Raw genomic sequence first — 16924 nt, forward strand, 5'->3', positions numbered from 1 at the left:
ACAATGGGAACTTCGTAATTGTTCAGGTTCTTGTACTTCTATTTAAATAGGCAACATAGCAAGCTACCCTTTTTTTAGGACTCAGAGTCTGGGCACCATTGATTAACAAAGAACTCCTGGAAAAGCAGAATTTAGAAATTAGCACATTGAGTAAGTTAATGAAACAAGGCTGAAAAATAGCTACATTAAAATTAACACAAAAGGGGAAAGAAAGGAAGAAATAACAATAGTATGGTAATTTTATTGCTTTTTGTGAAAGAAACATTTGTTGTAAAGTGTATGCATTATACAGTGATATTGCATCACTGTTTTTTCTAGCTACTGATTCTCACATATCTTTTGCAAGAATCTGACTGTAACTCTGACATTGCAATTAGCTTATTAAAAAGAAAAATTAAATTACTATCTGACAAATGTGAGTAAACAACTTGAATACATCACGGTTAATAAAAACTATTTCCTTTAAATAACTACTTTGACAATGTATTGATACTTGAAATCATAGTGAAAAAAATGCTTAATAATAGCTAAATATTACCATTAATTTAATTTTATGTAATATACACATTTTTATTTTTCAGATATGAAATTTATAAAATAAAAACGATAGCATAAATCCATACATTTAACACTTAGGCATTTTAGTTTTGAGATGCATTACCAGAAAAGTCCTCAAGATGGCAGTGTTTACCACAGTTAGAAATTATTTTAGCACTATTTTAAATTTTAAAATAATTCTCAAATGAGCCAAGTAGTGTATAGTTAAAAATCCATTTTCTAGCGTTCAGTATTTCTTCAGCATTTTTGCTCTGAATGAATATTTAACCTAATTCAGCAAGTTATTGCTTATGTATTAAGTTATTATTGATATTTAATTTGTGGATTTCCAGGAACTATAAATTGACCCCAAAACTTTAGAATAAACATATATATGATTTATTTCTTCTGCAGAAATTAAACTAAGTTATTGAGATGATGGCAACAAGGATGAAGGAGCCAATTGAAGTATTACTTTTTTTGTTCAAGCTTGTTTGAAATCATAGATTTGAATGAAGTTATAGATGCTCTATTGACTTATAACCAAGGGAGATTTTCATCTTCTATTTGAAATAATTGTAGTTTTAATTATTTGACCTGAGAAATAACCAAAATAAGTCACAAATGTATAACAGAATCTAGGGCAATCATATTTTGTCAGAGAACTTGTTGGTGGGGTAAATTTTTTTATAATTATGAAATAATATAAATAATGATGAAAGTATTATATAAAATCAACTTTTATAATGATATATTACACTTTAGTATTAAGCTAATAAACATGCCTCATATATACATTGAAAAATCTTGACATTTCTGAAAACGAAGATGGACAGAAATGACTGCATCCTTTGACCCAGTGGTTGGTTTGTAGATTTGCTCTGCCCTCTACAAAGATAGAAAATTTGTCATGAAGGGGTAAAAGAGAGTTTTATTTCTGCATATTTCAGCTAGTATTTCAGAGGTCTAATTTGTAATATATTTTGTCCATTTTTCTACAGGATACCAAATGAACTTCAGTGATAACTTTTGATTTGGCTGTTCATAGACTTAATTAGATATAAATTTACTGAATCATAATACATAAAAATACTCATACAAATGCTATTCATGTAAAGTAGTGTTCCTCAACTTTGGCACTACTGACACTTTGGGCCAGATTGTGTGTGTGTGTGTGTGTGTGTGTGTGTGTGTGTGTGTGTTGGGGAAAGGCAAGTGGGGGACAAAGAACTCTACTATACATTATACAATATTTAGCGTCAGTCCTGGCCTGTACCTACTACATGCCAGTAGCAACACCCGCCTCTCTACTCATGTTCCAGTTGTGACAATCAGAATTTCTCCAGACATTGCCAAATATCCTTCCCATAAGTAACAAAATCACCCTGAGTTGAATAAAGACATCTGTTATAAAATTTTGATTATTTTCCATTCTTCTTATCTCTCTTAAAATGCCAATTTATATTTATAAAATGCCAATCATGTTATTACAGTTCATATTTTAGCCCTTCAGTGTACTAATTAATCAGGAATAGGGTTAAGCAAAATTACCAAGTTGATGTGGTTAGTTTTTATATTAGTTACGACTCTTGGTTGCAAGTAAAAGCTACTAGATTAGCTCTTAAGAAACAGTGTCAGGAACATGACAGGACTCCAACTCCATAAGGGGTTCTCCATCTGATTCCTTCCGTGCATCTTTATTTTTGTTATTCTCTCTCCTTCAACTTTTCTTTGGATTTCTGGTTTACCTACGTAATGAGAAATTACTGCTTCACCTTACTCTTGAGTAAACATCACTTCTTGTTCACAGAACAATTCAATTGATTCTGGAGTACCTTGGTTATAGTTCCAGGTTCTATGGCGAAGGGGTTCACTGACCCATCTTGAAAATAGTAACTTTATAAACATAAATGAATGTTGGATCCATTAATTCCCGGCAGGGTGGGAGAAGTCCATACCGAGTAAAGATAGCTGTTCTGCTTGCCATGTGGAAGGAATGTGGGGAGACACATTTCCAAAAAAAGGAGAAATTCTTGTGAGCTTTGGAGATGACCCATAGGTGTTCAGGAATGCACTCTGTCATGTCCCTGTTGGCACTTCTATACTCATCAGTACCCCATTCCCTCACAGTACTCAGCAAGTACCCTCAGTCCTCCAGTTCTACTCCATGCAGTGCTGCCTCCCCCAGAGGGTGCCAGGCTCCAAATAGACTTCTTTTTCACTTCAATCCAAAGTAAAAGTAACACTTAGCTCAAGATGTCTAACCTCTGTGTGGAAGAAAACAAATTAAATCAAGTTAATATACAAGTAATGTGTACATTCCTTGAGTCTCTGAGCATTACTTGCCTGAAAAGATGGTAGCACTGGGTGTAATGCTTTCTCCAGTATTCTCATTCTCTCTCTCTCTCTCTCTCTCTCTCTCTGTCTCTGTCTCTGTCTCTGTCTCTGTCTCTGTCTCTCTTCTGCCCTGTATGCTATAACATTTTGTTTTTAAGATGTGTTTTTGTTCTTTCTACTTGAAGTGTAGCCCACAGATCAGCAACAACAAGATGTCCTGGGAACTTGGTAGACATGCAGGACCTCGGCTCCCAGCCCAGAATGAATATATCAGAACCTACATTTTAATTTAACAAGATATCTGAGTAATTTGTATTCTAATTTAAGTTTGAGAAACACAGAATGAGTTAATAGTTATTGAAATCTCAAAGAAGTCAACTTTAATATAATATTTGGCTTATAATAATAAACTCAGTAAATATTCTGGAACAATATGAAGATAAACACAACTACATTGCTAGTATGTTTATTCTCAAAAACTTGCTATTGAGTATTTGAACTATTAAGGTCAATATAATAAGCAAAATTTTAAAAATCTGAAATATAAAGAAGAGATATTTCGATGAGAATTAGCAAAGTAGAGAGTACTCTCAGAATAGTATGCCTCTATGTAACAAACAGCAACAACAACAAAACAGCAATGAGAGGCCTCAGTTGATTTATGCTTGAGATATATACGAGGTGTGATCAAACAATATGGTGAATGTTTGAATAAAAAAAAAATTATTGTAGTAAAAGACACATTACCATTAATCCTCTTCAAAATACTCCTCCTCACTTCAAACACACTTATCCTAGCATTCTTGCCACTTTCTGAAGCAGTCCTGGAAGTCTCTTTCATGAGTGTCTTTAGTTGCACTGTCGTGGCTGCCTCAATGCCCTAGGTCATTTTGATTTTGGCGAAGAGCTAGAAGTCTCATGGTGCCAGATCCAGTGAATAAGGTGGATGAGGACACACTGTAATGTTTTTATTTGACAGAAATTGCCGTACCAGAAGCGATGTGTGACACAAAGCATTGTCATGATGGAGGATGATTAACGGCACACTTTAAAACACACCTTCTCTCAACCATAGCTCACACCCAACTGACTGCACCGAACAAGTTGAAACTTGTCACACACTGTTACTAAGTTTTGATTTGCTGCTTCCCATACCGAAGATGCCTGCCTTTCTGTTGGATGGCACTCAGCAGCAGCATTCACTGTATTTTGTGATCACAGCAGAAAAGCTCCGTGTCACACATCACTTCTGATACAGCAATTTCTGTCAAATAAAACATTATGGTGTGTCCTCATCCACCTTATTCACTGGATGTGGCACCTGGTGACTTCTGGCTTTTCCCCAAAGTCAAAATGTCCATGAAAGGTACACATTTTTAATTGGTTCAGGACATCAAAGCAGCCACGACAGCCACGACAGCACAACTAAACACTCATGAAATTGGACTTCCAGACCTGCTGCAGAAAGTGGCAAGAATGATGGGATAAGAGTATCTGAAGTGGGGGGGGGGGGGGTGTTTTGAAGGGGATTTATGGCAAGATGTCTTTTTCTATAATAATTAGTTTTTTATTTAAGCATTCAATGTAGTTTTTGATCACACCCCGTATTTGAACATCTCAGGGCTGAGGATATCGGAAGTGTCTAAAAATATAGTAGGTATTTTCTTTTTGCCTAGTAGGTTTTCATTTGATTTTTGAATGAACTAATTAATACATTTATGAAACTAAATTTTTCCCTTATGTGTTTTATAATGATATAATTCTCACTTTTCATTTTTTCCTACTGACTGTGGTATGTACCTGAATTGTCACCTGGTCTTTAGGATCTACTTATCTGTTGTAATATACCAATAAATTGGCCTAGTTCCACAGTGAGGGGCTAATATTACTGGTAAATAATCCCACTGCTCTCTTTTAGCATAGCCTTTAAAATCACTTCCATTGTTATGGTTGTTACTTGTAGAAATTAAACAAGTTTGCGATTAGGCCATAGATATACTGACACTGCACCCAAACAGGGGTGCTTATTTACTCTCCAAAGTCATACATTGCATACATATTTTGGTGAGATAAATAAATGTTTATAACCTTTTGAAATTGTTATAAGTATTTATTGCTTTTCACTATATTTTACAACTGATAGTTTTCTAAGAAAAAGTTTCCTAATTCGGCTTTCTTATAACTTCCACATATACTGTTTCTTATAACTACTATTTTTAAAAATAAGTCTCTCTTATGTGTCCTAGCTTACTTTAAAGCAGATCGACACCATTCCATACAGCCAAGAAGTTTCTTTGAGGTTTTTTTAAGCCTTTCTGAAAATGTCACCAATCTGTTTGGGGCTGGAACACAGTAAATTCATAGGTATAGGACTGCAAAGATAATGTGCATTTTAAGACCTTTTAAAGGACTGCATTAGTGTACACTGCAGAGTAAGATTTTTGGTTAAGAAAAAAATTGTATTAAAGAATTATATGTATACATACACACTTTTTGTAAGTAGTGTGGTAAAATCCCAGGCAAAGCATACCGGTTCCTTTTAAAGGCTGAGCAATCCCTATCTCTATTATTTGGGTATTATCAGTGATATGGAGTTAAGGCAGGACCACAGGAGTCAGTGGAATATACATAGTCGCCCTGACTCATCCTAATTCAATTAGAGGGGGACTGTAGGTTAAATTTGGTTCCTGAGAGGAGACTATAAGAGAAAAATGAGGCTTATCCATCCTGCCCTATATTACTAAGTCTATTTATGTGCACATTATGTAACAAATTGGGCTCCTAGAAGAATATCATGTGAGTTTATTTAAAAAAAAAAGACAGAAAAATCATAGGCATAAAAAAGTGTGGTGAGGGGAGAGTAGGGAATGAAAGTTATTAGAATGATGTTTCATGTACAGTGAAATTCTGTTTACAACCACATACTCTTTGAAATGACAATGTACTAAAAGAGAATAAAGAAAAATGTATACTATATTTTAATTTGAGAAAGTTCTAAGAAAACAATTTTCCCAATTATCTTTGGGCAAATGCTATTGTGCATGAAATATGTTCTTGTCTCGATGTTTCTCTCTATATACTTTTAAGTGCAAATAGAGGTGTTTCCAAACAATGTACATCTTATTATTTCTGCATTTTGGGGCATTGATTTTATATAAATATGAATTGAGTAGATTATACTTGATACTCTAGCCTATTTCACTTGAAATTACACGATTTTAAAGTGATCAAATTATTTAATGTTGAACATATATTTGTTCTCTCTTTACTATCTTAAGACCACATTTTCATGTTTTCTGAATGATTAGTTGAACCCTCCCTGTGATGGGGAAAACATTTGTTATGAAAGCTATGTTTCTATATAACCTAAAGTCTCTAAAACAAATAATGAAATTTGAAAATTCAATATTTTCTTTGTTTATATGGGAATCATGATAAAATAGAGGCACTTGAAAATGTTAGTTTATGTTGTGATAACTGTTAAAGCTACAAACCTGACATCTATAATCATTATCAGTCATAAAAATATAGCAAATTGTGATAAATTTAGTTCATTCAAACAGAATACAGCTTCTTGTCACCTGCTTTCCTTTGTGATTTGATTACCTTGGACTGTTTCCCTTAAAAGAGAGAAAGAAAAGGGGAAAAAAAGATATTCAAAGGCAAGACCTAATAGTGAAGCAAAGGAATTATTCAAGGACTTTACTACACTTTGCCAGTTTGCACAATCTTAAAAGGCATTAATTTCCTTTTTGTAGTGTTAACATTTTGCTTTGTCATTTTCTAAACAGTGATAATACAAATAACCCTTAGAATTTTTCAAACAATTTCCCCCCAGAAGTACAGTATAATAGTCTAGCCTCTTTTGTGAAATGGGGACAATAGTACCTGCTGTGACATAAGAGCCCCTGTGATTGATTGATTAATGTCTGTTAGACACAATACAACATCTGGATTAAAGGAACTTTAGAAGTACAGAGCACAAAAGTGTTTTGGTTTTTTTTTAATTTTAATTTTATTTGTAACTTTGATTGGAATACAGAACTAGTATATTAGAGCTGAACATTTCAGTCTTGAAATTGTCAAGGAGGTCGTTTAATCATTCCAAATACCATAGTTTATGTTTTTTATATAAAATGGAACTTAAAGAAGACTTTACAATCTCTGTGTGAAATGTAATTTTAAAATACTGAGTGGTAACTAGAAAATTATAGATAAAAATTCAGTTAACAAACCAAGCTGCTTAATACTTTAGGTTATTAAATGCCATTATATGGAAATTATTGTTAAAACATATAAACAGAACAACATTAAATTTTTGGAATATAAAATAATTTTATGAACTTGGTATCTGTTTCTGTATAAATCTGTAATACCATTTTAGTCTTCAATTACCTGGTCTAAGGTACTTCAGCTTCACAAGTAAGTACCTCATGACCTATATAACCAGCAGAGAACACTAAGACAATTTTACTATAGCCCAGATGGCATAATTCCTAAATTATGTACTAATCAGGTACAAGACAGGTGAGAATATCCTGTCCCTTGATGTAGAAAACATGTATTGACAAAGATGAATAAGGGTTAATTAATAAGATCTACTTGGAAGTCTAATATATATATGGGAAGATCTATATAGGAAGTCATATAATTGAAAAGCTGTTATTAAATTCCCAAAGAAAAAAAAATGATTAAAATGAAGCAGAAAACAATAGATGTTCCCCTAGGAAAACTTAAATTGGTGAATAATATTCCCCTAATTCACAATTATACAGATATAACTTTAAAAAAAATAGGATAGAATAGGTGGATTGTGAGCAGCTCTCATTATGAAAATGTTTTATGTAGAGTTTTGGGCACAAGCCTCAAGTTATGATAGCAGAGGGTTAGAAATACGACCCTTTATATTTAATTTTCTTCCTGAATATTAATATCTAATCTAATAATAGTTCTCATTCTAGAGTTTAGCAGTTGGAATATAATAGGGCAAATGATAACTTTAAACTATTCTAGCTTTAAGATATAAAACTATTATGATTAAAGAATCCCAATAATTTAGATATGCTAGTAAACACCTATATGATCGAATGTACTGAAGTCACAGCTCTATTTCTGGGTTATCTTCAACCTCCTTTGAAAAGAGTTCAGATGGACCTTCTTTGGAAGCTTTGACCTGTGGTTTCTGTCAATTGCAGTCCTATAGTCATAAATTTAATTATGTGATTTTTTTTTCTCTTCCTTAACCTTCATCGGTGTTCATACTCAGATATAATTTATGAACATAGGGTAATAATGGGTTCTGACTATAGGGAGAGCCGTCCCTTAGCAAACAGAAACAATGCTGCTCAGCAATAATGTTAAATAATTATTGCTAAGTTATGTGTTGCGACTGCAACATGACTTTGAAATGACTACAGTACAATTAGAATAAGACTGTAAGATAACTGTGATATGTATGAAGTGAACTGGAAAGTGGCTGTGCTGCTATGTTTATTGTAAATGTATCAGAATGATGGTTCACTTATTATTTTAAGCTAGCTTGGAGCATAAAATAGGTGGCAATTGGAACAATGCACTAGCTTTAACAGTAGATTTTGTGAATGACAAAATGATCATTCATGGTGGTAAGATAAAAGAAGCTTCAGTTCACTAATTATTGTATGAGGTAATATTTTTTCTTTTTTACTTTTTGATAATTAAGCAGTCCTTTTCATTCTTAAATTTTGCATACTATAATCATACAAAATACTACTACTATAAGAGCTATTTGGCTATTTAAAAATATCAATCTATGCCTGCAAGAAACCTATTTTATATTTCACGTATAAGGGATCAACCTGTTTTACGGTGGGCTCTAGGCACTGCATTTTTATAGTGAATATTGACCTGAAGAGAAGTTTGAATTAAAAGGAACTTACATGTTCATCGATGAAGGGAAATTGTAATGTCAATTGAGTTGGTTAAATAGTAAAATGATGCAATATCTAAGTTGGGTGATGTATACTTTTTAAACTTAAATATCTAAAAATAAATGTTTATATTGAAAAATAAAACCACTATATTAAAAATAGAAGTATTTTTGTACATGCCACCACAGTGCAGAACTGCGTGAAGAGCCATTAATGCATCTACAGCCCAGTACACAATGGGGAACAGGGAGGTTTAAAATAAATGCCCTTTATCCTCCCTGTAAGTTAGAGCAAGTTATTCAATCGCGCATTAAGACCTTCTCAGACAACCTTTATAGGTCATTCAAAAAAAAAAAAAAAAAAAAAAATATATATATATATATATATATATATATATATAGTTCCAAATGAACTGTTATTAAAGCCTCAAACTTGACTCAAATATCTGCAGTTGTAGATACAACCTATTTCGCAAACATTCGCTGTTTACTGATTTTTAAAGGATCACACACAGAGTGTTTTCCGGGCCAATATTTAAGGAGTGAGGTTAATCCCTTCGGGAGTCATTCCATCCGGCTCTTGCATGAAAATGAAAAACGTATGAGGATACGCTACAGAACTGGAATGAGAGAAACGCAAGGCAAAGGGAAAGTCAAGTATTACGTGTAAAGTTGGAATCAGCAGAAAGTGCAAGGGGAAAGGAAATGTTCCACAGCTTGGGGAGCAGCTGGACGGGACTCCTTCCAGCCTTTCGCAAGCAAAGTTTGCAGTTAGGTGAGCTGGAAGCGAGGTTGCTGCAGCCGCGTCACCGGCGAGCTCGGATTTGCAGGTTCCTAGGCGCTGCGGGAGCAGAAGTGCAAAGACAGTCACGTTCAGTCTCCACTGCTCCCACATACGAGACTTGGCGCCGCACCCAAGACTGCCCATGGCCGACCAAGGGGATCCCAGAGGCTGCCCCTTTCCTTTTCCCCGGCAGCTTCCTTAACCCTGCGTGCAGCGAGTGCTCACACTAATTTTCTTTCCGCCCTGAATTGAGATTCAAATATTCTCTGACCCGACCTTTCACTATCCGCCCTCTCCGCCCTTCTCGGCAAGGTCCCTGCCAGCAAAAGCTTCTAGTTGCAGCGCCCGGCTTGTGGTCCGTTTAATGTGCTCCAGGGATCTCCTGGTCCGTGCTCCCCTCCAAGGGGCGACAATTTGTGCCTCGGACCCCAGGTTGACTCCCATCTTTGCATTTTGGCCCCTCCATTTAGCAAAGGCAAGTGTGAAAAGTGCGCCAGCGATGAGTCCCCTCGGCGTCCCCATCTGCCCGGCGCGGTGCCGGAGGTTCCCCGGGATCGGCGCCCGCACGCCCCGCCTGCCTCCAGCATTGCCCCGTCTCGACCGCCTGGGATCGGCGTTCGCTGTCCTGAGCCACACGGAGCAGCCGCCAGCCCCGCTCTCGTGCCTGGCACAGCTGGTTCCGTGACCGCCCTAGGAGCGTTGGCGCGTCCCTCCCCAGCGGACCCGGCTGAGCATGCTCAGTGCGCATCCTGGAACCAGGCTCTCTCGGGGACAGGATCAGTTCTCCGTGTTTTCACGGCTGCCGAGGGGGCGCTGAGGAGGGGAGGTTGGGAGACAGTCAGCGCCTTGTTCGGCGCCCCCTCCCTCGCGTCCGGCTGCAACGCGCACCGCAAGATGCGGTCCAATCAGGGGTCAGGGGTGGGGCTTACACCGTCACGCCCTCCCTCTGGGCTTATTGAGAGTTATATCAAGAAATTCAGTTCAGAGAGAGGAGAGGGAGAAGGAGAGAGGGGCAGAGGAGAAGCGAGAGAGGGAGAGCAAACAAGACAGGAAAAAGCGCCCTAGAGTCTCTGAAGCAGGAAAGGGATAACGGATTAGGAATTTTTCTGGCAACTGTCACCCCCGGAGAGCAGCCAGAGAATCACCATCACCCCAACTCTGATGTTTCCTACAAGAAGTTAGAGACTTAAGCAGTATTGGCATCGGAGGGAAATGGTATGCTTGATGCTGTGGAAAATACCCCTGAGCTGAAGAAGTGCAACTGGATGTTGTGTGTTAAATACCAGAAGAGCCCAGACCCCGTGGGTAATAGACACGAGATGTGGAGAGAATGACTAACGACAAATCTGTGAATTTGTTCTCTGGAGTTGCTAATTTGCCAGCCCGAAGCAACACATTTCACAAGGAGGAAACGTTTTGCTGCTTCTGATTTCTCCCCAAACTGGTGCTACCAGATGCATGGCTTTCTATATGTTGGAACAAATCATCCCTAACTGCAGCATACTGGGAAAGGGGAAAGGTTGAGGCAACTAACGTAAGTGTAAAGTTTCGCATGCACAATTGTAAATTCTGTGTTTAGATATGTCTTCAGTGTAGGCGAGGGATGTTTGTAATTGGGTAGATGGTCGGGGCACAGCTCACCTACTAGGCTGTATCTGCATCCCTACCTGCATCACTCTGCCGGAACTAATCACGGGCATCAGCTACTGTGCAGCCTAATGCAGATAAGATTAGAGCCTGGGAACTGACCAGTTCTACTCAAGTGGGTAGCTGCCTGGAGCCTTGCACCGATTTAAATTGCAGTTAAGGGAGCGTCTAAGCAGAAGCCTTTTTACCTGCATTATTGGGTTGCAGTATTTATGTGTGGCAGACGTTACTAATACTATAACAAGAAGATCAGGGTTAAGAAACTGCAATTTTTTTTTTTTCTTGTTTAAGCTCTGTAAAAAATATTGTGCTGTTACATGGAAATGTTACTGCGTTTCACTTGCATCTCGACAATCTCTTCCACCTCTAGGATAAGGAATCCTATATTATTATTTTGTAAAGTTTTAATATGTTTGTTAATTCTAATGGGGATAATTTGGCAATATGGAGAAATGAGAGCAAGGTCTGGATAAGAAATTTGAAGTCTTGGTGTTGTGCTTTTAGGCAATGAGGATGTGTAGTGGTCGGTGACTATTGCTTCTGATGCTGCAGCAGCATGTCCGATGCTTGTTTCCCAGTAAGATTGTATTAGAAGGCAGTTGAAGAACTGGAGTGGAAGAAAGAGATAGTCTTTTTAGAAGAAAGAGATGACTCAGTGTGGCAGAGAAGAAAACACATTATATTTGACATGTGACAAAGCAGTTAGCAGGAACCATAGCTAAATACTTAATGTTTTTCACTTGCACCTAAAAAAACTAAGGGAGGTAGGTTAGAAGCCAGAAGGTGGGTAAGCCAGGGGGAGGGGAAGAGGAGAACAAGAATGCATGTTTTGAATTTAACAGTGTCCTGAAAAACTGTGGGTGAATACAGGTAAAAATAGCAGCTGTCCTGAATTCAAAAGTAGATATTTTCATTTTCTCGGGGCAAATGCAACAAGCAGGGGATAGTGAGTGTTTTCATCCACAGAGTTAACTTGCAAACAGTGGCAGAGCAAATGCCATGTTTACTAGTATGCAGTGAAAATGTGTTGTGATATTTCATGACTGTGTGTTTTTGTTTACTGAAGAATAATATTGTCTATACAATTGTGTTGACAGTGGCTGTCTCCAAATAAGCGATGAGATGTAATGCATCCTCCAGTCCATGCACGCTTCCTCTTGCAATTTGTGCATCATTCCTCAGTGGAAACCTTTAAACCCTAAAATTCAGGAAAAGAAAATAAATACATTATCATGGACCTGAGGGATTTTTACCTGTTGGCTGCTCTGATTGCCTGTTTAAGGCTGGATTCTGCAATAGCTCAAGAACTTATTTACACTATTAGAGAGGAATTGCCTGAAAATGTGCCCATAGGAAACATACCAAAGGATCTGAACATTTCTCACATCAATGCTGCCACAGGGACCAGTGCCAGCCTTGTCTACAGACTGGTTTCTAAAGCTGGGGATGCCCCTTTGGTGAAAGTATCCAGTAGCACTGGGGAAATTTTCACGACCTCCAATAGAATAGACAGAGAAAAACTCTGTGCTGGAGCCTCTTATGCTGAGGAGAATGAGTGTTTCTTTGAACTTGAGGTGGTGATCCTCCCCAATGATTTTTTCAGGCTGATCAAAATAAAAATAATTGTCAAGGATACCAATGATAATGCCCCCATGTTTCCATCTCCTGTCATCAATATTTCCATTCCAGAAAACACTTTGATCAACAGCCGCTTTCCAATTCCATCAGCAACAGATCCTGATACAGGCTTCAATGGTGTACAGCATTATGAATTGTTAAATGGGCAGAGTGTTTTTGGACTGGATATCGTGGAAACTCCAGAGGGAGAGAAGTGGCCACAATTGATTGTTCAGCAAAACTTGGACAGAGAACAGAAAGATACCTATGTGATGAAAATCAAAGTAGAGGATGGAGGCACGCCACAGAAATCCAGCACGGCCATCCTGCAGGTCACAGTAAGTGATGTCAATGACAACAGGCCAGTGTTTAAGGAGGGTCAAGTGGAGGTCCATATTCCAGAGAATGCTCCTGTAGGCACCTCTGTAATTCAGCTCCATGCCACTGATGCAGACATAGGCAGTAATGCTGAAATCCGGTACATTTTTGGCGCCCAGGTCGCCCCGGCTACCAAAAGACTCTTTGCTTTAAATAATACTACTGGGCTGATTACAGTTCAGAGGTCCTTAGATCGAGAGGAGACAGCCATTCACAAAGTGACAGTGCTGGCTAGTGATGGCAGCTCCACTCCAGCTCGGGCAACCGTTACCATCAATGTTACTGATGTAAATGACAACCCTCCTAACATAGACCTCAGGTACATTATAAGTCCCATCAATGGCACAGTGTATTTATCAGAGAAAGATCCTGTCAATACCAAGATTGCCCTAATTACAGTTTCAGACAAGGACACAGATGTGAATGGCAAAGTGATCTGTTTCATTGAAAGAGAGGTCCCATTTCATTTGAAGGCAGTATATGACAACCAGTATTTGTTAGAAACCTCCTCTTTGTTGGACTATGAGGGCACCAAAGAATTCAGCTTTAAAATCGTTGCCTCTGATTCTGGGAAGCCCAGTTTAAATCAGACTGCCCTGGTAAGGGTTAAGCTTGAGGACGAAAATGACAACCCACCAATTTTCAACCAGCCTGTAATTGAGCTGTCAGTTTCTGAAAACAACCGACGTGGGTTATACTTAACAACTATTAGTGCCACAGATGAAGACAGTGGGAAAAATGCAGATATTGTTTATCAGCTTGGACCGAATGCCTCCTTCTTTGATCTGGACCGAAAGACAGGAGTTTTGACAGCCTCCAGAGTCTTTGACAGAGAGGAACAAGAACGATTCATTTTCACAGTAACTGCCAGGGACAATGGGACCCCTCCCCTCCAAAGCCAAGCGGCTGTGATAGTTACTGTTCTGGATGAGAATGACAATAGCCCCAAATTTACTCATAATCATTTTCAATTTTTTGTGTCTGAGAATCTGCCAAAGTACAGCACTGTGGGGGTCATCACAGTGACCGATGCAGATGCTGGCGAGAATAAAGCTGTGACTCTGTCCATTCTAAATGACAATGATAATTTTGTGTTGGATCCCTATTCTGGAGTCATAAAGTCAAATGTCTCATTTGATAGAGAGCAGCAGAGTTCCTACACTTTTGATGTCAAAGCCACTGATGGGGGCCAACCACCCCGTTCCTCTACTGCAAAAGTAACTATCAATGTCATGGATGTCAATGACAATAGTCCAGTTGTCATTTCTCCACCTTCTAACACTTCTTTTAAGTTGGTGCCCCTCTCAGCCATTCCTGGCTCCGTAGTAGCAGAAGTTTTTGCAGTTGACATTGACACCGGGATGAACGCTGAACTGAAGTATACAATTGTGAGTGGGAACAACAAAGGCCTGTTTCGGATCGATCCGGTCACGGGTAACATTACTCTGGAAGAAAAACCGGCACCCACTGATGTGGGCTTGCACCGTTTGGTGGTCAACATAAGTGACCTGGGGTACCCTAAGTCATTGCACACTCTTGTGCTTGTTTTTCTTTATGTTAATGACACGGCTGGAAATGCCTCCTACATCTATGACTTGATTCGCAGGACTATGGAGACCCCGTTGGACAGGAATATAGGGGACAGTAGCCAGCCCTATCAAAATGAGGACTATCTCACCATCATGATTGCCATCGTCGCAGGTGCCATGGTGGTCATAGTCGTGATTTTCGTCACCGTTCTGGTGCGCTGTCGCCATGCATCAAGGTTCAAAGCCGCTCAGAGGAGCAAGCAAGGGGCTGAGTGGATGTCCCCAAACCAGGAGAACAAACAAAATAAGAAAAAGAAAAGGAAGAAAAGAAAGTCTCCCAAGAGCTCTCTTTTGAACTTTGTGACCATTGAAGAGTCCAAACCTGATGACGCAGTTCACGAACCTATCAATGGGACCATCAGCCTGCCTGCCGAGCTCGAGGAGCAAAGTATAGGAAGATTTGACTGGGGTCCGGCACCTCCGACCACCTTCAAGCCTAACAGCCCTGACCTGGCCAAGCACTACAAATCTGCCTCTCCACAGCCTGCTTTTCACCTGAAACCAGACACTCCCGTTTCTGTGAAAAAGCATCATGTGATTCAGGAACTCCCTTTGGACAACACCTTTGTCGGGGGTTGTGACACCCTTTCCAAACGCTCTTCCACTAGTTCCGATCACTTCAGTGCCTCAGAGTGCAGTTCCCAAGGAGGCTTCAAGACAAAGGGTCCCTTACACACCAGACAGGTAAACGAGCACTTTTACTGGTCTATAAGTACTGCATACAAGTGCCCAGCCAACCAGTATTAACCTGCCAGTGTGTCTATTGTTTGGGTCTAACTTCAGCTTAGTTACAAAGAGGGAAAAAAAAAAAAAAAAAAAAAAAAAAAGAAAAAAACTTGACCCCTTTTCTAGTCCTCTGGGGCTCAGTCAAGAATGTTTAGAACAGCTTTGAAATTTCTAAGTTCTGAGAATTATTTAACTTCCCAGTTTCCTTCAAATGGCAAAAGATGAAAAGACGAAATAATTCCAAAATGTCCGGAGATAATGTTTGCTGAAGAAGAAAACCTGTCCTGATATGCCAAATTCTGCTCCTCAGGTTTCTAAATTGACCGCTTCAAGATTTTCACGTTACATTTGACCTAAAAAGTCACCTTCAAATCTCAAGTTTTAAATGACGTTTGAAGGTCTGACTGTAATTATGTTGGAGCTGTGGTTGCTAAAGGGGTTAATTTTTTTTTAAGTCTCTAAACAAGATAGGAGAATATTAAATGTACATCAGCTGTGAAGCACATAATTGTTGATAGATTGCACCTAAGCCATAGAGCAAGTCTACTCTTTGATTTCAGATGATTTTATTGTAATGTAGTAAATTGGGTATTGAATAGAAAGGTTTGCAGATTGTCCACAATGGCCAACGTCCTCTTTCAAAGGAAAATTAAAAAAAAAAAAAGAAAAAAAAGAAAGGAATGCTTTCTCCCTGATATAACTGAAAAGAATGAATCTATTGTAAATATTCTCTCGTCTTAGTAATGCATAAGTGATCTGTCATAACTCATTTTAAACTGTGAAATATGCCATATGAAGAGGGATTAAGAGGCTGAGAAACTCATATTTCAACCAAATCCAGAATTAGTTTTCTTAGGTCTAATAATTCCTTGTTAATAAAGATTTAAATGCAGCGCTGTCTAATTTATTTCACTGGTGCTTGTCTGTTACAACGAAAGTTGAGTGTCAATAATAGCCTGTAGATGGCACTAGGGTATCATGTCGCTTGTGCTGGCCAGGTGCCAATCCCGCAGTAGCAAGGAGAGCGGGGAGGGATGATCAAACTGGTACTATAGCCAAAGATACCTTTTATTTAATGATAGTTGCTCTGGAGCAAGTAGCATTTCAGTTCATTTGCTTGCTGTTTTGTGATTAGCTCTCACACCACCTTTCTAGGATTTCGTAATCCAAGTTCCATCTGTGTTGGTATTGAGTCCACCTATGGTGGTGGCCCATCTGAATTTGTTAAAAATAATGACTATAGAGCTTCAGAAAATCCAATAAAGAAAAGTAAATGTGCAGGTAGTATTGACAGTCGTTGATTAGTAACTGAAAACTAAAGAGTTTTCTTTTTATTCATTTATTTTTTTGTGGGGGTGGGGCAGGATGGCGTAGGATGGGGTAGAATGTCTTGCTGAAACT

At 38.4% G+C, this 16924-nt stretch overlaps 1 protein-coding gene across 9 annotated transcripts in view; it reads left to right on the plus strand.

The window, feature by feature from the left end:
• Positions 1 to 10500: 10500 nt before the first annotated feature.
• Positions 10501 to 16924, plus strand: part of PCDH9 (protocadherin 9) — a 918924-nt gene continuing 912500 nt past the window's right edge. For 2 of the 9 annotated variants that reach the window (XM_088792969.1, XM_019712379.3), the window contains exons 1-2: positions 10501 to 11100; positions 12311 to 15481. In XM_088792969.1, coding sequence (XP_088649095.1) covers positions 12446 to 15481 — 3036 coding nt within the window. In that variant the 5' untranslated portion in view covers positions 10501 to 11100; positions 12311 to 12445. The remainder of the gene's footprint in view (positions 11101 to 12310; positions 15482 to 16924) is intronic. The other 7 variants (XM_019712377.3, XM_074329353.2, XM_019712375.3 and 4 more) reach the window with 5 other exon arrangements.

This window comes from Rhinolophus sinicus, chromosome 16, assembly GCF_057876585.1.
Source record: "Rhinolophus sinicus isolate RSI-liver-muscle chromosome 16, RSI-T2T, whole genome shotgun sequence".
NCBI classification, from domain to species: Eukaryota; Metazoa; Chordata; class Mammalia; order Chiroptera; family Rhinolophidae; genus Rhinolophus; species Rhinolophus sinicus.